Below are 18,424 nucleotides of genomic sequence, written 5' to 3' on the forward strand. Positions count from 1 at the left end.
GCTGCCAGCCAGTAGACTCTGCACCCCTGCCAGACACACCCCTGCCAAGCCGCCACTCTGCAACTGTGACGCACCGATTCGCTAGCGACCAACCTCACTCGCTCTTTTCTTTCCTTTTGCCTGACAGATTTGAAAGCATGCCACCTAGCACTGTGACCCTGCCTCTGAGCATCTAGGTCAAGGGACTGGGGGTTTCAGAGCCGCTTCTCTTTAGCAAGGAGGTCGGACCCGGGGTGGTGGGGCTCAGCAGGTAGGGGTCTAGGCTTTCTTGCCACTGACTGTTCCCTCCCACCATCCTGCCAAGATCTCCTGACTGTCTTTAACCTTGCCCCATCCCCTCTCCCTGTGGGTGGATTTCCTCGGCCAAGCACTCATCAAGAGCAGCTGAAGGTGCTGACGGCATGCAGCGTGGCCAAAATGAAGTCACCCAGCTCATGCCTGAACGCAGCCGAGCTGATCTCGTGGCACAGGCAGCCACACGGCACTTCCAGCTGGGCCAGATTCATCTAACTTAGTGTGGGCCGCAGAAGCTTTGTACAGGACTGGGAGCTGGTTTCCAGTAGATGGAGGAACTGGGACCTGACTCACTGTGGGCCACTGCTGGAGGTCCTGGGAATCGACCTCGCTGCACTGCAGACCATGAGATTAGCATGCTCTTGGGCCGGTTAGCACCTAGCGCCGTCTCGATTTTCTCATCGCGATAGTCTCCTGCATTGGGTGGTCTCGAGTGCTTAGTGCAGAGTGCCAGTCACTCATTCGATGCTCAGTACACTGTCACTGTCCTTTGGAATTAGCAGAAACACACATTTGCAGATGAATGGGACTTTCATAAACCATCTATTTGCAGGATTTGCAAATAAACTTTTGAAGAGTTTTTATACAGGCCCAGCTGGTAACAAGCTGACCCACCGTGCCAGAAGCCACATGGCTGATAGCAGTTTGGATCCCAAGATAGGCACATACCGGATGCATGCGTGCGCCCGAGATCCTGAGGAGCTGCCAGGTTGAGGAAGGGGAATTGCAGCGTAACAGGACTTGGTCAAGAGTGCTGCTCTCTCTCTGTGTCTCTCCCTCTCTCTGTCTCTCGCGCACTTGCTGTCATGACTCAGGTGAATAAGCTTTTTAAAAGGGAAGCCTGCAGGCAGGTTAAGTAGTGCCTTCCCGCCATGCCACCGTTTGTACTATGAGTTTGTCAGTCACTGCTTTGTGGTCTGTCTGCACCCAGCAGATGATGGGGCACAGGAGGACAGGACCTTCCTGTTCACCCTGCCTCCCCAGGACCCGGGACTGTGTTCGGCTCATAGACACAAAGCCAGTACTTTATGAGTTCATAAATAAAGGTATGACGGGAAATCTTGTTAATTTTTTTCATATCATTAGGAAACACTTTGTTCATGTATAAGTTCCAGTCTGAGTCTTAATTATAAACTTCTAATTAAAGGCCTGAACTAAATTTCAGTGAATTACCATAAGCAGAAACCTTCCGTTGCCTTGTGACCACCCCATAGTCCCCAGGTCCTGGGCATCTCTCCGATCACATTCCTTGGCCCACCCTTAATAGGCTACCCTTACTGCCAGACCCCCAGCCCCTGCAGCCTCACCGCCCCCACCCCTGCCAGCCCGCCTGTGCTGCCTTGTCTCACATGTCCCAGCCCCACAGAAGAATAAATAGGTGTTTCCCAAACTCATGGCGTCCTCACGTGCCTCTGACCTGCCGTACATGCCCTTCCCTGGCTTCAGCACATCGTTCTGAAAGTCTGTGGAAGATGCCCTTCTTCCCCCACTTTCAGGTGCAAGCACACAAATTCTATTGGAATAAAAATTAAAATTCTTAAAAGTCTGTGGAGGACCCCCCCCCCCTGCACTCGGGGCTGGGAGCCCCAGTCCCTGCCTGCCGCGTCCTTGCTCATCACGTGTCTCGTTCAGTCCACTTTTCTCCCCACTGGCCTGTGAGCGCCTAGGAGCAGGAACTGACCTTGTGCCTCCATCTCCCCAGCATCTTCGCCAAGGCAGGCATTCCTTCTCTCGGCACGTGTTTTCTGAGCACCTGCTGTGGGCCTTTTTATGATCAGTGAACAGAACGACACGAGTTCTGCCCGAGTAGAACCAGCGTTCTTGCAGGCGCTGCTAAACCCACACAGGTTTCTCGAGTGACTAAAGTGAATGCGTGGATGGATGGATGGAATTCCCTTTCTTACTTTGTCCTTCATGGATTTAATAGAGTAGTTCATGCCAAGTTCTTTTTTTTTTTGGCCACAGGGCATATACACTCACCAGAGACAGAGACAGTGCAGGAAAAGAAATTGCCCTGGGGAGATGGCATGCCACAGTCCCTTCTTCATTCTCCTCCTGGGATCTGGGGCATACACACCCATTCACCCAGTGTGATTTTCAAGCCTCTGCATCTAAGACTTGAACTATAGCCAGCCATGTGGGAGTTCAGCACCTTAACTGCTATGCCCTGTTGCACCCCCCCCCAGTTAATTTTTAAAAAATTATTTATTTAATTTTATTTATTCATTTTAATTTGACCAGAGAGAGACACAGAGAGAGAGGGAAAGTGAGAAAGCAAGCCACCAGGTCCAGGACTTGAACTGTAGTTGGTCATGTGGGAGTGTCCAACGCCTTAACCACCATGCCACCTGCTGGGCCCCCTGAGTTCATTTTTAAAAGAAGAAAAAGCTGAGAGGGTTAAATAGTTAAGTCTCGATATTTGTCACGCCTGAAACATAGTTTAGAATTTTTTTTGTTTGTTTAGGAAATAACTATTACCTAGGATAAAAGGTGGGGGTGCTGGCCCTCTCCCACTGGGCAATAAATTGGGGGTGGAGGGCAGCAGCATTTCCCTCTTTGTTTCCACTTAATCCTTTAGAGAAGGCCATCTGATTGGGCGTGAAGTATTGTCAAGTTTGGCTGATAAGGTTTAGTTTCATATTAACCAGATTGCTTTAAATCACATGCTTTGAAATTGTTGCTCCAATGCCAGCAGTTTATTGATAACCAGTTTGAACCCTGGAGATTAGAAACAGAAGGCAGGGAATCTGGTCTGTGAAGTATACGGTGTTGTTTAAGTCCAAAGGTATGGCTTGGCTCCACCAGAGGTCTCCCATATTTTACTGTTAATGTTTGAAGTGTACTGAATTCCCACAAGCTAATTAAAAATCAGACTGCTATGCCGGTAAGCATTCGCTCTGTGAACTAATTTCTGCCAAACGGCCATAAATGTGTCCCCTGGTATGAAATTTAGATGTACTTTCCCATCAGAAAAGGCGCATGTGGTTTAGTCCCGACTTCATCTGAGCGGTAAGGAAACTGAGGCCCACCCAGAAAGGTCAGCTGCCTTGACTGAGGCCACACAGCCCGGGAAGTGGCCGCTGAGCTGCAGACCCCGCCTCCCCCAGCCCCCTGCACCTGTCTGCTGCTGTTCTCACTAACTCTGCCTCTCCTTGCTGAGTTGAACTCAGGCTTTCTGCTGGTCCAGGTGCCAGGCACCATCTTAGCACGTCTGATATACCACTGTGTTTTCACAATGACCCCGTCTGATGTACCACTGTGTCTTCACAATGACCCCGTGGAGAACCGCTGTTAGTATCCCTGCCCCCTTCTCTTTTTTGATGAAGTCCCTTAAAGAGGACGTCCAGGGGGGAAAGACGCTGTGGTCCTGTCCTCAAGAACCTTCTATCCAGAGTGAGAGAGGCGAGGCGGGCCCCCTCAGCACAGCTGGGGAGCAGCCACAGACCCTTCCTGCACCTCGGCTAGATTCTTCCCAGCAGCATTCCTATAAGGTAGGTGGTGAGTCCATTTTCCAGATCAGGAAACTGAGGACCAGAAAGACCATCCAAGATAGGGATTATCTGCCTCCCTCATCCCCAGTGCCTGATACATCATGGCCACCAGGCAGGTTTGGGGGAGATTACTGACCACACCCTCTGCAGAGAGGCCCAGAGCAGGGAAATCATAGGAAGCCCCTGAAGACCAGGAGAACCTGGCTCATGGCTGCCATGCAGCAGGAAGGAGGGGCTGTGCCCAAAAGCCAGTTCTGCGTTAGTCTGAAGAGCTCAAGTATTCAAATCTTTTCTTGGAAATCCCAAGTATTCCATTCTGCTGCCTCACAGTTGGGTAACTTTATTTACTCGAGCTAAACAGCCATCTTCAGGGAGGAAATTATGCAATGTCCTATGCAAATGTGTCACCCAGGAGAGGAGAGAGCACCCCAGGTCCCATCTGGGCTGCTGGTGGCAGGCTGCAAGACCCCTGACACGGGAGAGGCTGCGTTCTACCTGGAAGCACAGCTCAGTGGGCCCTGCTTCTGCCAGCTCCACGCCAGCACTGTCTGCCACTCATGCCTGCCAGGCAGCAGGAAGGAGGGGCTGTGCCCAAAGCCAGTTCTGCGTTAGTCTGAAGAGCTCAAGTATTCAAATCTTTTCTTGGAAATCCCAAGTATTCCATTCTGCTGCCTCACAGTTGGGTAACTTTATTTACTCGAGCTAAACAGCCATCTTCAGGGAGGAAATTATGCAATGTCCTATGCAAATGTGTCACCCAGGAGAGGAGAGAGCACCCCAGGTCCCATCTGGGCTGCTGGTGGCAGGCTGCAAGACCCCTGACACGGGAGAGGCTGCGTTCTACCTGGAAGCACAGCTCAGTGGGCCCTGCTTCTGCCAGCTCCACGCCAGCACTGTCTGCCAGCTCTGTATGGAAGGGGCAGGAATAGAGCTTTCGCAGTCGCCCCTCCTTCCATCGGCCAGAGTGGTCGGAGGGAGCCGCTCTGTGCGAGGCACATAGGGACGAGAAGGGTGAAGTTCTCCGTCTGCGTTCTCCTAGAGGAGAGTCGCTTAATTTCCAAGGAGAGACGAGGAAGATAGGTGGCTGGCGTTTTGGCCACTTTGTCACACCCGGTCACAGCATTTTACTAGATGTGGCATGTACATTTCAGCTAGGAGGATGGAGCTGTGGGCAGCTGCGCCTTTGGAAGCAGGTAGCGCCGAGCCCAGGTCAGCGCCACTCCAGCCCATGGGTACCCGGGACAAGGTGCCTGGCCCCCCTGAGCCTCAAGCTTGTCCTAAAGGGCCCCAGTGTCCATCCCTCTGGCCGGTCATTGCTCATTGGCCCTTTAGCAGCCTACCCAGGCCGTCAGCCTGCCACACAGTAACTGCATGAGCCACAGGTGACAGATTTACCAGCTCTTGCCTGCAAAGGGAGTGCCAATGTGCAGTATCCTTGGTGGCCCCGGAATCCACTGGGGACATGAAGATGCTGCACCACTTGGAGCAGCTAGGGAGCACGGCGGGCACCTCCTCACACCTACACTCTTCCCTGTCAGGCCCCTGCTGTTCAAACTTGAGAGCCAGACAGACTCGCAGTGAGAGGATCCTGGCGTGGTCACACACGAGTGACACGAGGAAGTCAGCAGATCGCTGTCCGAGGTCGGTGCTGTTGGCCAGCCGCCCCGCAGAGGCTTGCTGTTGTAACTCTCCTGAGCTTCACAGCGACTCCAGAAACCCACCTCGCCCCCAACATTTTCTCTTGAAAAATCTGTGCACAGCCGATTTAAGGGAATCACATGGTCAATCATCTTTGTAAAAATGCATTTCCAAGTAAATTGCCGGCCTCGGGGCCCTTCTCCCTATACCCAGCTTGCACATCAGGCAGGACACAGAGCCACAAAGTCACTGCATTACCGCCTGGCCTGCACATGAGGCACCAAAGCCAAGTCACATGCTCAGGGTCAGCACAGCTAGCCAGTGACAGGGCTACGACCAAGCTCCAGGCATTGGCCCCAGCCCAGCTCATGACTGTCCCTGCACAGCTTGTCCTGCCCGAGTGCAGAAGCAGGGCCAGATCATGTCAGGCACCCTCTCGGCCAGTTGGGTACGCCTCGGGGCGTGGGTGGGGGAGGAGGCCTAGGGCCATGCTGTCAGTGCAGCAGCCGTCGAGGAGGGGCCCCAAGGATCAGAACCCAGCACCAAGGCTCGGTTTCTCGGGATGACTGGGTTTTGCCAATATCCTCAGGGCTGCAGACATAATTGCTGCTCTTCTTTGCAAGTCCCGGGAACACCAGTGCGTTTTTCCTTCCTTCGTGGAGGGGCCTGGCAGTAGAAGGGTCCTGGACTGCTCCCCTCTGGGAAATAGGGCACTACACAGGTGACCCGAGGGCCGCTCTGGTGAGCGCCAAGAGCAGAGTCATGGATTACTGCTCACAGCACATGACCGTGGCTGTTCCGGGTTGATGGAGAAATGGTTACTTAATTTTCTCCAAAGGATCGATTGGACAGCCGGAGATGCAGCCACTCGAATTGAGCGTGCCGGTTCATACCCTCAGTGGGAACAGTCAGACCGCTCTCTTCTTAGTCTTTGGAGTGTCGTGGGCCGTGGAGCACCTGTAGCTAATCAAGGCTTAGGAGGGTCCGGGTCTTGTTGAGAGCATGTGCTCCTTCCTCCAGTGGGTTCACAGGATTCCCTGGCTCTGCTCCCTTGTGTCATGACCGGCTAAGACTTCCTGTTCAAAGCCCTCAAGTTAGCTCCCCAGGAAACGTGGGGTGAGCAGCTTTCCTGGGCCCAGCACAGCTGTTGTTTTCATCTTGTAACAGATTTAGATAGAGTGGTGACCCTGCAGAGAGGGGGTACTCTCTCCCACTGGGCTTGTGATTGACCTGCTCCCATGGCTGATGGCCAAGGTCTGCTGTCCCCTCCCTCCCCCCAGTGAGCCGCATGACTCATCAGGGCCTTCCCAGACTCACTTTCCTGGCAGGTTCAGGCCTCTCCCTGAACTGCATTCTGTCATCCAAGAGTCCCACCATGCCGGCTTTCCCTGAGCCACCGGCAAAGCATTCTTCAGTGCCACAAAGTACTGTCTCCATCCCACAGAGGCAAATCCTGGAGGGCCAGACAGCTCCAAAGGACTGCCATCTGTCCCCGGGCTCCAGGAGGGAAGACTTGGGCTCGTCGTGTGTGCTGTTGTATGCCAGCTCCTGAAAAGAGCCCAAGGAGTGTAGACTCCCCGTGTGCCAGGGAGAGAAACTCAGCAGAGGGGCAGCGTTTCCCGAGCTGGGTGAAGACCTCATCCACGGCTAGCAGGACCCCAGGGCCTGAGAAGGGGCCCTTACAGGAACACAGCTTTGGCCTGCATTGCCTATAAGCTGCTGGTTAAAAGCTCACAGCAATGGGCCATCTTCTCAATGAACCATCCAGCATCCCTCACCCTTGACAGTGGCATGGGCAGGGGGTCCCCGCCCCGGGGGAAAAGAGGGCAGGTCTTTTCCCTGGCCCCGTCCAGGGGACTAGAAGCCCAGGTTTTCAGCAGCTTGTTCAGGGCTCTCTGCCTCGGGGATATCATTGTTGATCCGGGGTGTCCTGGGGAACATGACTTGGCTCCCAGAGTTCGTGTCCTCAGAAGTGAGCTCCTACTTCAGGAGGTTCCGGAACCACGTCAAGTCCAGGGAGCTGAGGGCCTGGCCTGCGGAAGTGCCTGATGAAGGTGGGGCTTGGTGTCAGCACCAGTCGTTGATAAGAACTACTGCAGGCACGGTCTCCGCTTCCAGAACAGCCCCAACCGTCTTCAGTGTGCGGCTTTGGAGACCAAGCCGGGGATGGGACCACCTCTCCAGTGAAGGCAGTGATCCCCTGCGTGCCCTGGGTCACTGCCCTGGTGTGAGTGCATACCCTGGACCAGAAACCAGGCCAGCTCTGGTGAGTGTCCAGAGGGGCCAGGACCATGCCGCTCCGGTCAGCTGAGCCTCACTGTGGTCCTGCCGTTGTGGGCTCCAGGGTGAACTGGCCTTTCTTGTAAGGGTCAGCATGCCCTGCCCTGTTCCACAGCCCTCCTGACCTCCGACTAGTAGCAAGAGCCCGAAGACTTGGTGGCGTTCACTGAGTCCAGGCATGGCGTAAAACCCAGTCTCGGGCTTCAAAGCCCTGGAATTCAGCTAACCTAGAGGCCCTGCTTAGGGATAAAGACTTAAGGCTCCAAGTGCTCTTGGAGCCACCAAGGCCGAGAACTGAACTGTGGTATTGACATCCATATTTTATTATGAAGGGATCATTTAAATACAGCAAAAGTCAATCAGCCCCATTATTGCCCAGTGATAAGCTGCCGCCTGTCAGGGAGCAGAGAGCAGAACAGAGGCTCCAGGCTGTGGGCCGAAAGAACCGCTGGCCGAGGAGTTCTGGGCCTCTGAATGGGAGCATCAGCTGGTTTCTCCACCCTTCCACAGACTCGCCTCCGCACCAGCCATTGCCCAGGCCCCCCTTGGGGTGCAGCAAGGACAGCGACAGCTCGGGGTCTGTCTCCCGGGGGCTTACAGCCAGGCAGGAGGCAGCCTCGGCAGGAAGGAGTGAGTGGGAGTACTCAGAGTGGCCAGCTTGGGCGGGCCGGGCCGCGGCGATGAGGAAGAGTGACTGGGAGGGAGGGGCACAGTGGCTGAGGGTCGGGAGGCCTCTCGAGAGGCCAGGAGGCCTACGTGTCTTGCTTATTCTGCGATCCCACAGGAGTTCTGAGAAACAACCAAAAACCGTGATTCATCTTCTCCCCTGAGGAGACTTGCTGAGTCAAGGCCTGCATTCAGAAAGCATGAGTTGGCTCTAGGTGGAGGGCACTGACCAGCGAGGCGCGTGGCTCCCGAGCACTTTGACTTTGCTAGAGGATGCGGGAACATGCATGACAGCAACCACCACATCATGCACCTGCATGTCTGCTGGCCCAGCCGCACGCCCCTCCCAGGTCCCCTTGGCAGTCCTGCAGGTGTGAAGTCTCGTTTTTAGAAGTGAAAAACCTGAGGGGAACCAGCAGATGGTGTAATGGTTATATCGCTGGACTCCCACATAACCAACCGCGGTTTGAGTCCTGGACCCAGCAGCTTAAAGCTCACCTCCCCAGCCGCACGCCCCTCCCAGGTCCCCTTGGCAGTCCTGCAGGTGTGAAGTCTCGTTTTTAGAAGTGAAAAACCTGAGGGGAACCAGCAGATGGTGTAATGGTTATATCGCTGGACTCCCACATAACCAACCGCGGTTTGAGTCCTGGACCCAGCAGCTTAAACCTCACCTCAGGCACGTGTGCATGCGTGCCCAAGATCCCTAAAGGAGAGTGAAGGAGAAAAGATTGTGGCATGGCCATCCCGCCAGGGGGTGATTTCTCACTTTCTATCTCTGTGTCTCTCTGAGGAGCTCATGCTCCCTATAGAGCTCTCTCTTAAAAAAAGGAAAAAAGAAGTGAAGAACCTGAGATTCAGAGGAGGGGGTGACCTGCTCAGGGTCCCACCCTTATTAATGACTGACAGAGCTCCACACTCCGAAACCCAAGCTTTGACCAGGCCACATTACCCCGAGTCTGCACCTCGCGGTATGGTAGCTCTTCCATGCGTTCCCTTCTCTCCTCCTCTCCCCACACATCCTAGAGTTTTGTAGGAATCTGTCTGCTCTGGCTTCCCTCCCTTCTGCTTAGCCCTGCAGGACCTTCTGAGCTCACGCAACAGCCAGCCCCGGCCGTCCCTGCAGACCTGTCTCTGAGATGTAGTGCAGCCCCTCGGGAGTGCTGAAGCGATTTTAGCATTTTAAGTGTGCCTGGGTATAGCACTAAATTAAAGTGAATCACTGTCACAATGATCTATTATGTATTTTAAACCACCTTAAAACTTAGTGGCTTAAAACAATGATAGTCATTCATTTTCTCACAGTCTAGCACTTGGCCAGGGCCTAATGGCAGTAACTGGTCTCTGCTGTGTGAGATGTCAGCGGGGGCTAGAGGAGCGCGTGTGGGCTGGTTGTGGGCCTGGGACCCAGTTTCTCTGCTGGCCCCTCGTGGCTGCTTGGGCTTACTCATAGCATGGCGGCTAGGTCTGAGTGCGTTTGTATGACCTTGCTCAGAAGTCACATAGCGTCACTTCCACTGGCACTCTTGGTCTCAGCAATCACAGAGACCCTCACCCCCAGTTCAAGGAGAAAGGACACAGACCCCACACTTGGTGGGAGGAGACGGGGTGGGGAATCCTGCTGCGGCCAGCTCTGGACAGTCTAGTCGGTGACAAAGTCCATCTCAGCTTCCCACTGACCCGCTGTCACACCGAGGAGCAGGCCTCAGACATGCGAGTCCATCACGGAAGGAGCAGGTTTTAAGCTAAAAGTTAATGAACTGGTCTTTTCGCATTCATCTATTTTCATGATCGCCTGTTGATGGTAATGCTCATTTCCATGCACTGTAATGATAGGAGTTTCCTTTCTAAGTAAATTTATTTTAATGAAGCACAAGTTCTTTAAAAAAGAAGATAAGCACAAGCTCTACTTCGCAGCTATAACTTTGCTCTCCCATGTGCGTACAAATAACAATGGTCCTTCCACTCTTGTAACAAAAGCTTGTGAGCAGCCTAGACGCGCCCCATGGTGAGCTGGGACATTACATAGCACCTCCCTCCCTCCCTTCCCCTGGAGAGGCTACAGCTTTGAAAAAGCTCCAGGACTCTCTGCCAAAGTCTGACCAGGACATCTGGGTCAGCGGCGACGACGCATGTGGACAGTGTGTGTGGCATGCCGTCATTTGTGAACGGGCAGGGAGACTGGGGCCCCCAGCCCCTGGGAACGCACGGTGAATGGGCAGCAAGGCACCTGCCTGCTGGCTGTCTTCAGGGAGGGGCAGGAGACCTACTGTCCACTTAGGGAGAGCTTCACACTTGTAAAAATAGTGACATGTGAATGAGTTGTTCTAGTTAAAGATTGATACACGTACTATTTTAGATCAAATAAAATGGCACAGCCTACCCCCTGCTTCCTGTGCCTATAAATAAAACAAAAGGCAGAGTCTAGGAGGGAAATGTCCCTTCCCTGGAGTGAGAGTCCCCGGGAGCTGTGCTGAGCCTTTATGATCCTGGGGGACGAGGGAGACATCGCACTTGTGCTGCCCATGGGATCTATGTCCTCCCCAGCATGCAGACCTGGCCCGCAAGGTGCTTCACAGTCCCAGGCCCGGCTCTTCCAACAGGAATAGAGCCTCCACGCTGGACCCTGGGTCGCTGGGGGCAGGGGCCGAGCCTCCTTCTCAGCCGGCACCGGCCGGCTCTGAGTGGGTGTTCAGACTCCATACTCACATGCAGGAGTTGAGCTGGACTCCAGAGCTCATCTGTGGAGGGTTCCGGAACCTGGGCTGCTGCTGGAGAGCTCTCATTCGTCATTCGTCACCTGGTTCTCGGTGACCAGGCAGGCCTTGCTGTTGGCAGCTCAGCCTGCTGCTGCCAACCCTGACTGGGGCCCAGAAGGACTTCCCACCCTTTCTGTAAGGCTGTGGAGAGCGTCACTTTTATCTTCTTTTATTTTTTTAAAAGAATTATTTTATTATTTTTTTCCTTTTTTCTTATTTGATGAGAGAGAGAGAGAAAAAGCAAGCCAGCAGGTCTGGGACTTGAACTGTGGTTAGGCATGTGGGAGTCCAGTGCCTTAACCGCCAGACCACTTGCTGGCCTCTCTTCATTTAATTTTAAATACTCAAAGAACGTACCTGCTTTCCATTAGAAAAATCAGAACATTGCGTGCGCGCTAAAATCACCTTGCAAGTTGGTTTTCCCACTGGACTGTGTGTTTCTGAGCCGCTAGCTGAAACACCGAGCTCTGGCCTGGTCCCAGCACGTCTGCCATACAGTTTCGCCCTGAAGGGAGGGGACGTTTCCTCCAGGCTCTCTCCCTAGCTGCTGGACACCTGGTTCTGCAGACCCAGAAGCTGCTCTCGGCGTCTCTGTGCATGTCTCTTGGCCTACGCGTGTGTTTTTCTTGGGAACATACCAATTGTCAGGTCATAGGATGTGAAACTTTCAATTTTAATAAATAATGCTAATTTGCCCTTCAAAAAGGCTGCTCATTTGTTCTCCGACTGGCAGCATTTGAGAATGCCAGTTTCTCAACGTCCTCACCAGCGCATGATGTTATCAGACGTTTTTATTTTTGGCAGCCGGACGGGTAGAAGATGGTATCGTGTTTGATTTGTTTCCTGACTTCTCACCAGGGTGAGCACGTTCGTGTGTGATGGCTGTCCCACTCCCTCGGCTGTGAGTGGCTTATGGGAAGCCTCACATTCACTCCTCTGTTCTACTTTTGCCTCTTAGGTCACGTGGATATTTTCCTGTATTGTCTTTTGGTAATTTCACGCCGTTTTTAAAAATAGAGTCCTCAGCCCCACTGTATCTGGAGTAAAGTCGGTGGAGAGCGAGGGTTCAGATCTGCAGTGAGATCCAAAGGCGGCGGTGTGTGGATGCCCAGGAAGCCTCTTGTCACCTGTCACCTGCTCTGGCCTCTCCTGGCCAAGGGCCACTCTGGGGAGAGAGGAAATTCCTAAGGCTGCCACGTCCCGTGATGGACCTGCTGCTGCTGAGTCCTTCCCACGTGCCCAGGTCCCTCAGGGCACCTCAGCACCCAGTGTGGTCCTCTGACTCTAAGCAAAGTCCATGCTAACAACAGGGGGCTGCAGGCTGAGGCCTAGGGTGTGGGCAAAGTCAGGGTCCACTCAGCCGCCATTCCTGCACCCAAGACACCTTGGCCACCAGAGCAGCCCCTGACGCCCAGAGCTCCAGACGGGAGAACCCGTGGCCAGTGTGGGGCACAGCCCAGGGCTGGGCTGCAGGAGTACCCTGAGGTGATACCCAGAGGCCCCCAAGCATCCCCGGAGCCAGCACTCGACCTCACTCAGGTGCGGTCTGCTGCAGTCAGTGGAAGCGGTCTTGCTTCTCCGTAACTGCCCCCACGGCCTCTGAGAGGAGAGGCGCCCGCACTGGGAGCCTTCCTGTCACCGGCACCGTGGCGGCTTGGTTTTCTTGCGAAATCTCGCCCCGTGTTCTCACAGGGCTTTGATGTCTCAGTTACGGCTCTGAAAGCTATTCCGTTCTGGGGTTTTGGCCTTCTTTTTGTGTTCTTTGTGGCAGAGGTGGTAAGTCTTTTTTTCCCCTTGAACTCCCTGAGGCAGCTGGGTCTTACCGGAGAATTGGATTGCCTGCCCCCAAAACCCACTGTTGCCAACAAACCCCACCATCACTGACAAGCCCCCCTGTCACCGAAGTGTGCAATTGTGTCTGCTTTGCCAGGTCAAACCCCAGCGGAATTTATTCTGTGGATGGATGAACAGAGAAGGTGCAGTTGCCCTGTTTGGAGCAGGGAAGGGTGGAGGAGAGGAGAGGTGGAGGGGGAACAAGGAAGGAAGCAAAGAGAAGATCTACTTCAATTCTATTCTTTTAAAATAGGAAATTCTCCTCGAGAAATTGGCTTACCTATTAAGAAAATAAACCCTACCTACCACAAAGAAAATGTTTATAAGAATGAATATGATAGGCGCCAGCAGGTGGCACAGTGGTTAAAACCCTAGACTCCCATGTGACCTACCACAGTTCGAGTCATGGGCCTGGCGGCTTTCTTTCCCTCTCCCTCCTCCCCCTCTCTCTCTAGTGAGTGCATTTCCCTATGGCAAATTTAAAAATAATCAATAAAATTTTTTTAAAAAAATAATGAACACGATGACTTCTGTTTTTTGTAATACAGAATACTAGATATCCATTCAGTATGGAACCAAAAATCAAGGATATAATTTTTTTTTAATTGCCAGAGGATATGTGTGCTTACCGGAAAGAGGGGGGGAGAAAGAAGGAAAAAGCACCCCCAATGGGGTGTGGTCACACTGTAATCCCTTCTCCATTTCTCTATCCTATCAGAATTTTGGATTTGCATACACCACACGTCTGGCATAGTTTTCTTTTTCTTTTGCATGTTTTTCTTCTTTTTAAAAACATTTTGCCTGAGGCCACTTGTGCTCACTAGAGAGAGGGAAAGAAAGCGAGAAGTCACCGCCCATGGGGAATGATCTCCATTTCTTTCTCCTTTCAGGATTTGGGGTATGCACACACATGTGCCCGGTGTGTTTGTCAAGCTGCTGGATCCGGGATTCAAACCACACAGTCAACCATGTGAGATCCAGCCACCTCAATCATACATGGCCCGCTTGGAATGTTTCTCAAGCTACCCGGGTCTAGACTCGAACCAGGGTTGACCATGTAGGATCCAGCCCCAACTAGGCCATGGGGCTGACCCAGTGTAAGACTTTTTTTAAGAAATCTTTTCAACTAGAAGACTAGACTATTGGGGAAAAAAAAGATTCAAAAAAAAAAAAAAAGGGAAAAAGATTCCTTCTAGAGGCAATAAGAAAGCGCAGATCCAGACAGTTGAGCTGTCTGGTTCTGAGTTCACCGTGGGGCTATGTGGCAGTCTTTGGCAGTCACGTGCTGCAGAGAATAGGCCCATATCTGGGGCCTGTGGAGGCCGAGGGGACAGACCGGAAACCATCCACACAAAGCGGAATGCCTGGCAGATTGCACTGTCAGAGGGCTGACTGAGATGTGTGTGGGTGGGGGCGGAGGGTGCCCCGAAGAGGGAGAGTGAGTGAGAAGTTTGCTTCTCGTCCTTAGGTCCAGATAAAGAGTAAAAATGGGAGGCGGGGAGGGTCCCTTGGAGAACACCCGAGCCCATGGTCGTTGCTGTGTGTGTGTTACCACTCTCCTGCACTAAATTGAAGCCCAATGTTTGGTTAGAATGCGCCCAACATGAAACGCGCGTTTGGGGTGATGGAAGTATCCCACAGCTGCATGTAGTGATGCACATCTGGAATTTTACTAACCAAACTGCCCCCTGCAATAGGTGACTTTTATGGTATATAAATTATAGTTCAATAAAGCTGTTAAGGAAAAAAAATACTCTACCCACCATTCTTCTATAACCAGAAACTTCTGCTCATATTTTGACGCATTTCTCTGTGCTTATTCCACTTTGCAGGGACGCTTTTTTTTTTCCTTTTTCCTTTTTCTTTTTTCTTTTTTTTTTTTTTTTTTTTTTACAGGGCACATGCCCCCCCCAGAAAGACAGAGACAGAGAGATGGAAAGCGAGAAATCGTCCCCCCCAGGGAGATGGCCACACCGCAATCCCTTCTCTTCCATTCTCTTCTCAGGATCCTGGGCACGCACATACACACGCTCGGCGTGAGTTTTAGCCATCGGGTCCAGGACTTGAACCACGGTCAACCACATGGGAGTTCAGCGACATAGCCATTATGCTAACTGCTGGTCCCCTTTTTTTCTTTTTAACATGTCAAACTCATAGTAATAAAAATAGTGGGACCAGCAGATGGCATGTTGGTTGAGGTGTTGGACTCCCACATGGCCAACCGTGGTTTGAGTCCCGGACCTGGCAGCTTACTTTCTCCCTCTCCTTCTCTCTCCCTCTCTCTCTGGTCAAATTGAAGAATAATAATAAATAAAAGTTGAATAAAATAAATCTTTCCAAAAAATAAAAATAGTAAACTTAGTCATTACTATCTTCTTTTTCATTTAAATTTGTAATGTTTTTTACTGTCATTATAATTGTAAATAATGATTTTCAACTTTTTTATATGTATTTCAAAATATATATCTTGATGCTTTGCCATTTAAAAATAATCTCAAGCAATAGAACGATATATTGAACAAAAATGAAAGTTCTCCCATTCATACTCCTCCCCACACACACACACTCCCACCCTTAATTCTCACTTCCCTCCTCACAGGTTACCACGGTTCACAGTTTAGTTAAACATAATTTTGAACGGGGTATGTAATTTTCCATCTGAGAGGAAAAAGAAAAACACTCAAATTGTTCCCCTACAGGGGGACGTTTCGGTTATTTCCTGGTTCAATCTTGTTCGAAGCGTACGTGGCAGAGGATTCCATGGGAGGGCACTCAGAGCAGAGTGCCCTGTGTTCGACTTAATGGTCCCGTGCTTCTCGGGTGATTTCAAAGTCAAGGTCAGGCCCTAGTTGGTCGTGAAGTGCAGGGCTATCTTTCAAGTATGAGAGGGAGCCTAGCATCTGCCGAGGACCTCCAGTGCACAGGCCCCCCCCACACTAAATGCTTTTCCTGTGTGTTCTCCCTGGCTGCACAAAATACCTCAAGATAAGAGACATTGTTCCTGTCTGTACGAGGGAAGACCGTGGTTCAGAGGGGCCGAGGGCCTGGTCCAGGACCACGCACCATTTCGTGCTCTGAATGGAGGGTGTGATGATTTGGTAGCCGAGCAGGGGATCCTGGCTTTCCCCTCACTTAACGTACGCACACACCATCACAGCTGTAGCCTGCCGTTGGTCTAAGGAGGCCCTGAAATGTTCCTGGGAGTCTTGGGTTCTTGGTTTTTTTCTTTGTTTGTTTGTTTCAAAGAATTATTTTATTTCACTTTATTTACTTATTTTAATTTGACCAGAGAGGGACTGAGTGAGAGAGAGAAAGAGAAAGTGAGAAAGCAAGCCGCCAGATCCAGGACTTGAACTGTGGTTGCCCATGGGGGAGTCCAGCACCTTAACCACCACGCCACCTGCCGGCCCTCTTGATTATTTTTAAGCAACAATTTGAATACCAAAGATGCTGTAAACATTAGATTAACATTTATGTGCATATGTCAGTCCTAACAAGTAGACCTTGGACAGAGGCGGGCATTAGCTCCATTTCTCAGGTGAGGAATCTGAGGCCCAAAGAGGTGAAGAAACAAGTCCGAGGGGGTACTCGGGCTCTGCCCGGCAGAGCGAGGGTTAGCTGGAAGGTCTCGGCTGGCTGGGCAGGTGGACAGGGCCTCATTCTGCTGTCTGTCTCTCCCCCAGACAACAGTGACCTGATCGCCTGCACGGTGATCACAAAGGACGGTGGCATGGTCCAGCGATTCCTGGCTGTCGACATCTACCAGATGAGTTTGGTGGAGCCGGACGTGTCCAGGCTTGGCTGGGGAGTGGTCAAGTTTGCAGGCCTCCTGCAGGTAAGAGGGCCAGGAATGAGCGAAGCTCTTCTCTCTTGGCCGTTGGCCAAACACAAAGTTAAAATGATCATCGTTATAGTTCATTTCTAATGCTGCAAAGAATATGTGAACAAATGGTTACCAGGAAAAGCTACAGCATCCCCAGATGGGGACTGAGCTCTTTCTGGCCAAACCCTCTTCCTTACTCCTCCCTTCCCCTGAAAGAGATAACCTGTGTTGTCCATTTGACTTGCCTCTCCTAAATGCTTATATAACTACACACACAGGCCGAGTATCTTACCCAGAGTGCTTGGAACCAGGAGGGTTTCAAAATTCAGGGTGTTTTGGATTTTGAATATTTGCTTATACATAACGAGAAATCCTGAGGATGGGGCCCAAGTCTAAACACGAAATGCATGCTGTGTCACACCTTGCACAGTGCAGCAGCCTAAGGAAAGTTTCATACGGTAGTCTTGTAGCGCAGCATTTTGACGTTGACCTGCCACTGAGGTCAGATTTTCTACATGTGGTAATGTCTTTGCTCTCATGTTTGGGGCATTTCTGTTTTCGAGTTAAAGACGCTTACCATGTACTATTTTTTGTTTAACTTGTGTGCATATATTTGACAGTGTAACCACAAGTAGATTTCTTACTGAACATTTTCTTTTTTTGAGAGGTTTTTACTATAGGGCGCATGCACTCTCCAGACAGACAGAGAGAGACAGAGAGACAGAAAGCGAGAAGTCACCCCCCAGGGGGGATGGCCACGCCACAATTCCTTCTCCTCCGTACTCCTCTCGGGATCTTGGGCACACACGCACACGCGCCCGGCGTTGAGTTTTAAGTCACCGGGTCCGGGACACGAACCGCGGTCGACTATGTGGGAGTCCGGCGACATAGCCATTACACTAACTGCTGGTCCCTTACTGAACATATTTTAAACCTTGCTTTTTTCATTTAGTTGCATGTCTCAAAGAGCTAACTTCATCGGTCTTCACAGGCCTAGTGGTATTCTTCTTACATGCCGCGTGACCACACCAAGGCATGTCTAACCAGTGTCCTCTTGGCCATTTCCAGTTTTTCCAAGCAGAGTGATTCTTACTTCCCTATACACTTGGGCAAGGTTTTCCCAGCCAGGTACCAGGAAGGCAGGCGTAGCTATTTTAAGCATGAATAGACACTGCCAAAATCCTCTCTAAAGTGATTGTCGCCACCGGCAATTTTTGAGAATTCCCTTCCCTCACACTCTTTAGCAGAGCTAGGCTATGAATTGCCAAATACCAAGGTGAGGCTTGGGATTTTGTTTGTTTTCCTTTGCACCAGAGGGCACATGCACATGTTTGAGAGAGAGACAGAGACAGGGAGAGAGAAAGCACGCCCAACAGGCCTGGTCCTGCTGCAGTTCTTTTTCCTCCGGATCTCCACTTCATCAGGATCTTGAGCACACGTGCATGCCCAGCATGTTTTTCAAACCAGTGGGGCCGGGACTTGAACCCTGGTCCACCATGTGGATGGTCCGAAAGGTAGAGAACAGCCTTCCAGCTCAGCTCACATGTCAGAAATACCCCCAGTCTCTGAAGTCTAACAGACATTTCAGAGGACTGCGAGCTGTCCTGCTTGGAAGCCGTCTGTCTCCTTGCAGGAGCATTCCT

At 51.7% G+C, this 18,424-nt stretch overlaps 1 protein-coding gene across 5 annotated transcripts in view; it reads left to right on the forward strand.

Moving 5' to 3' along the window:
* Positions 1–18,424, forward strand: part of CLEC16A (C-type lectin domain containing 16A) — a 222,993-nt gene that overhangs the window by 146,960 nt on the left and 57,609 nt on the right. For all 5 annotated transcript variants that reach the window (XM_027771062.1, XM_027771064.1, XM_027771063.1 and 2 more), the window contains one exon: positions 16,642–16,793. In XM_027771062.1, coding sequence (XP_027626863.1) covers positions 16,642–16,793 — 152 coding nt within the window. The remainder of the gene's footprint in view (positions 1–16,641; positions 16,794–18,424) is intronic.

This window comes from Tupaia chinensis, unplaced genomic scaffold (assembly GCF_000334495.1).
Source record: "Tupaia chinensis unplaced genomic scaffold, TupChi_1.0 Scaffold000182_1, whole genome shotgun sequence".
NCBI classification, from domain to species: Eukaryota; Metazoa; Chordata; class Mammalia; order Scandentia; family Tupaiidae; genus Tupaia; species Tupaia belangeri.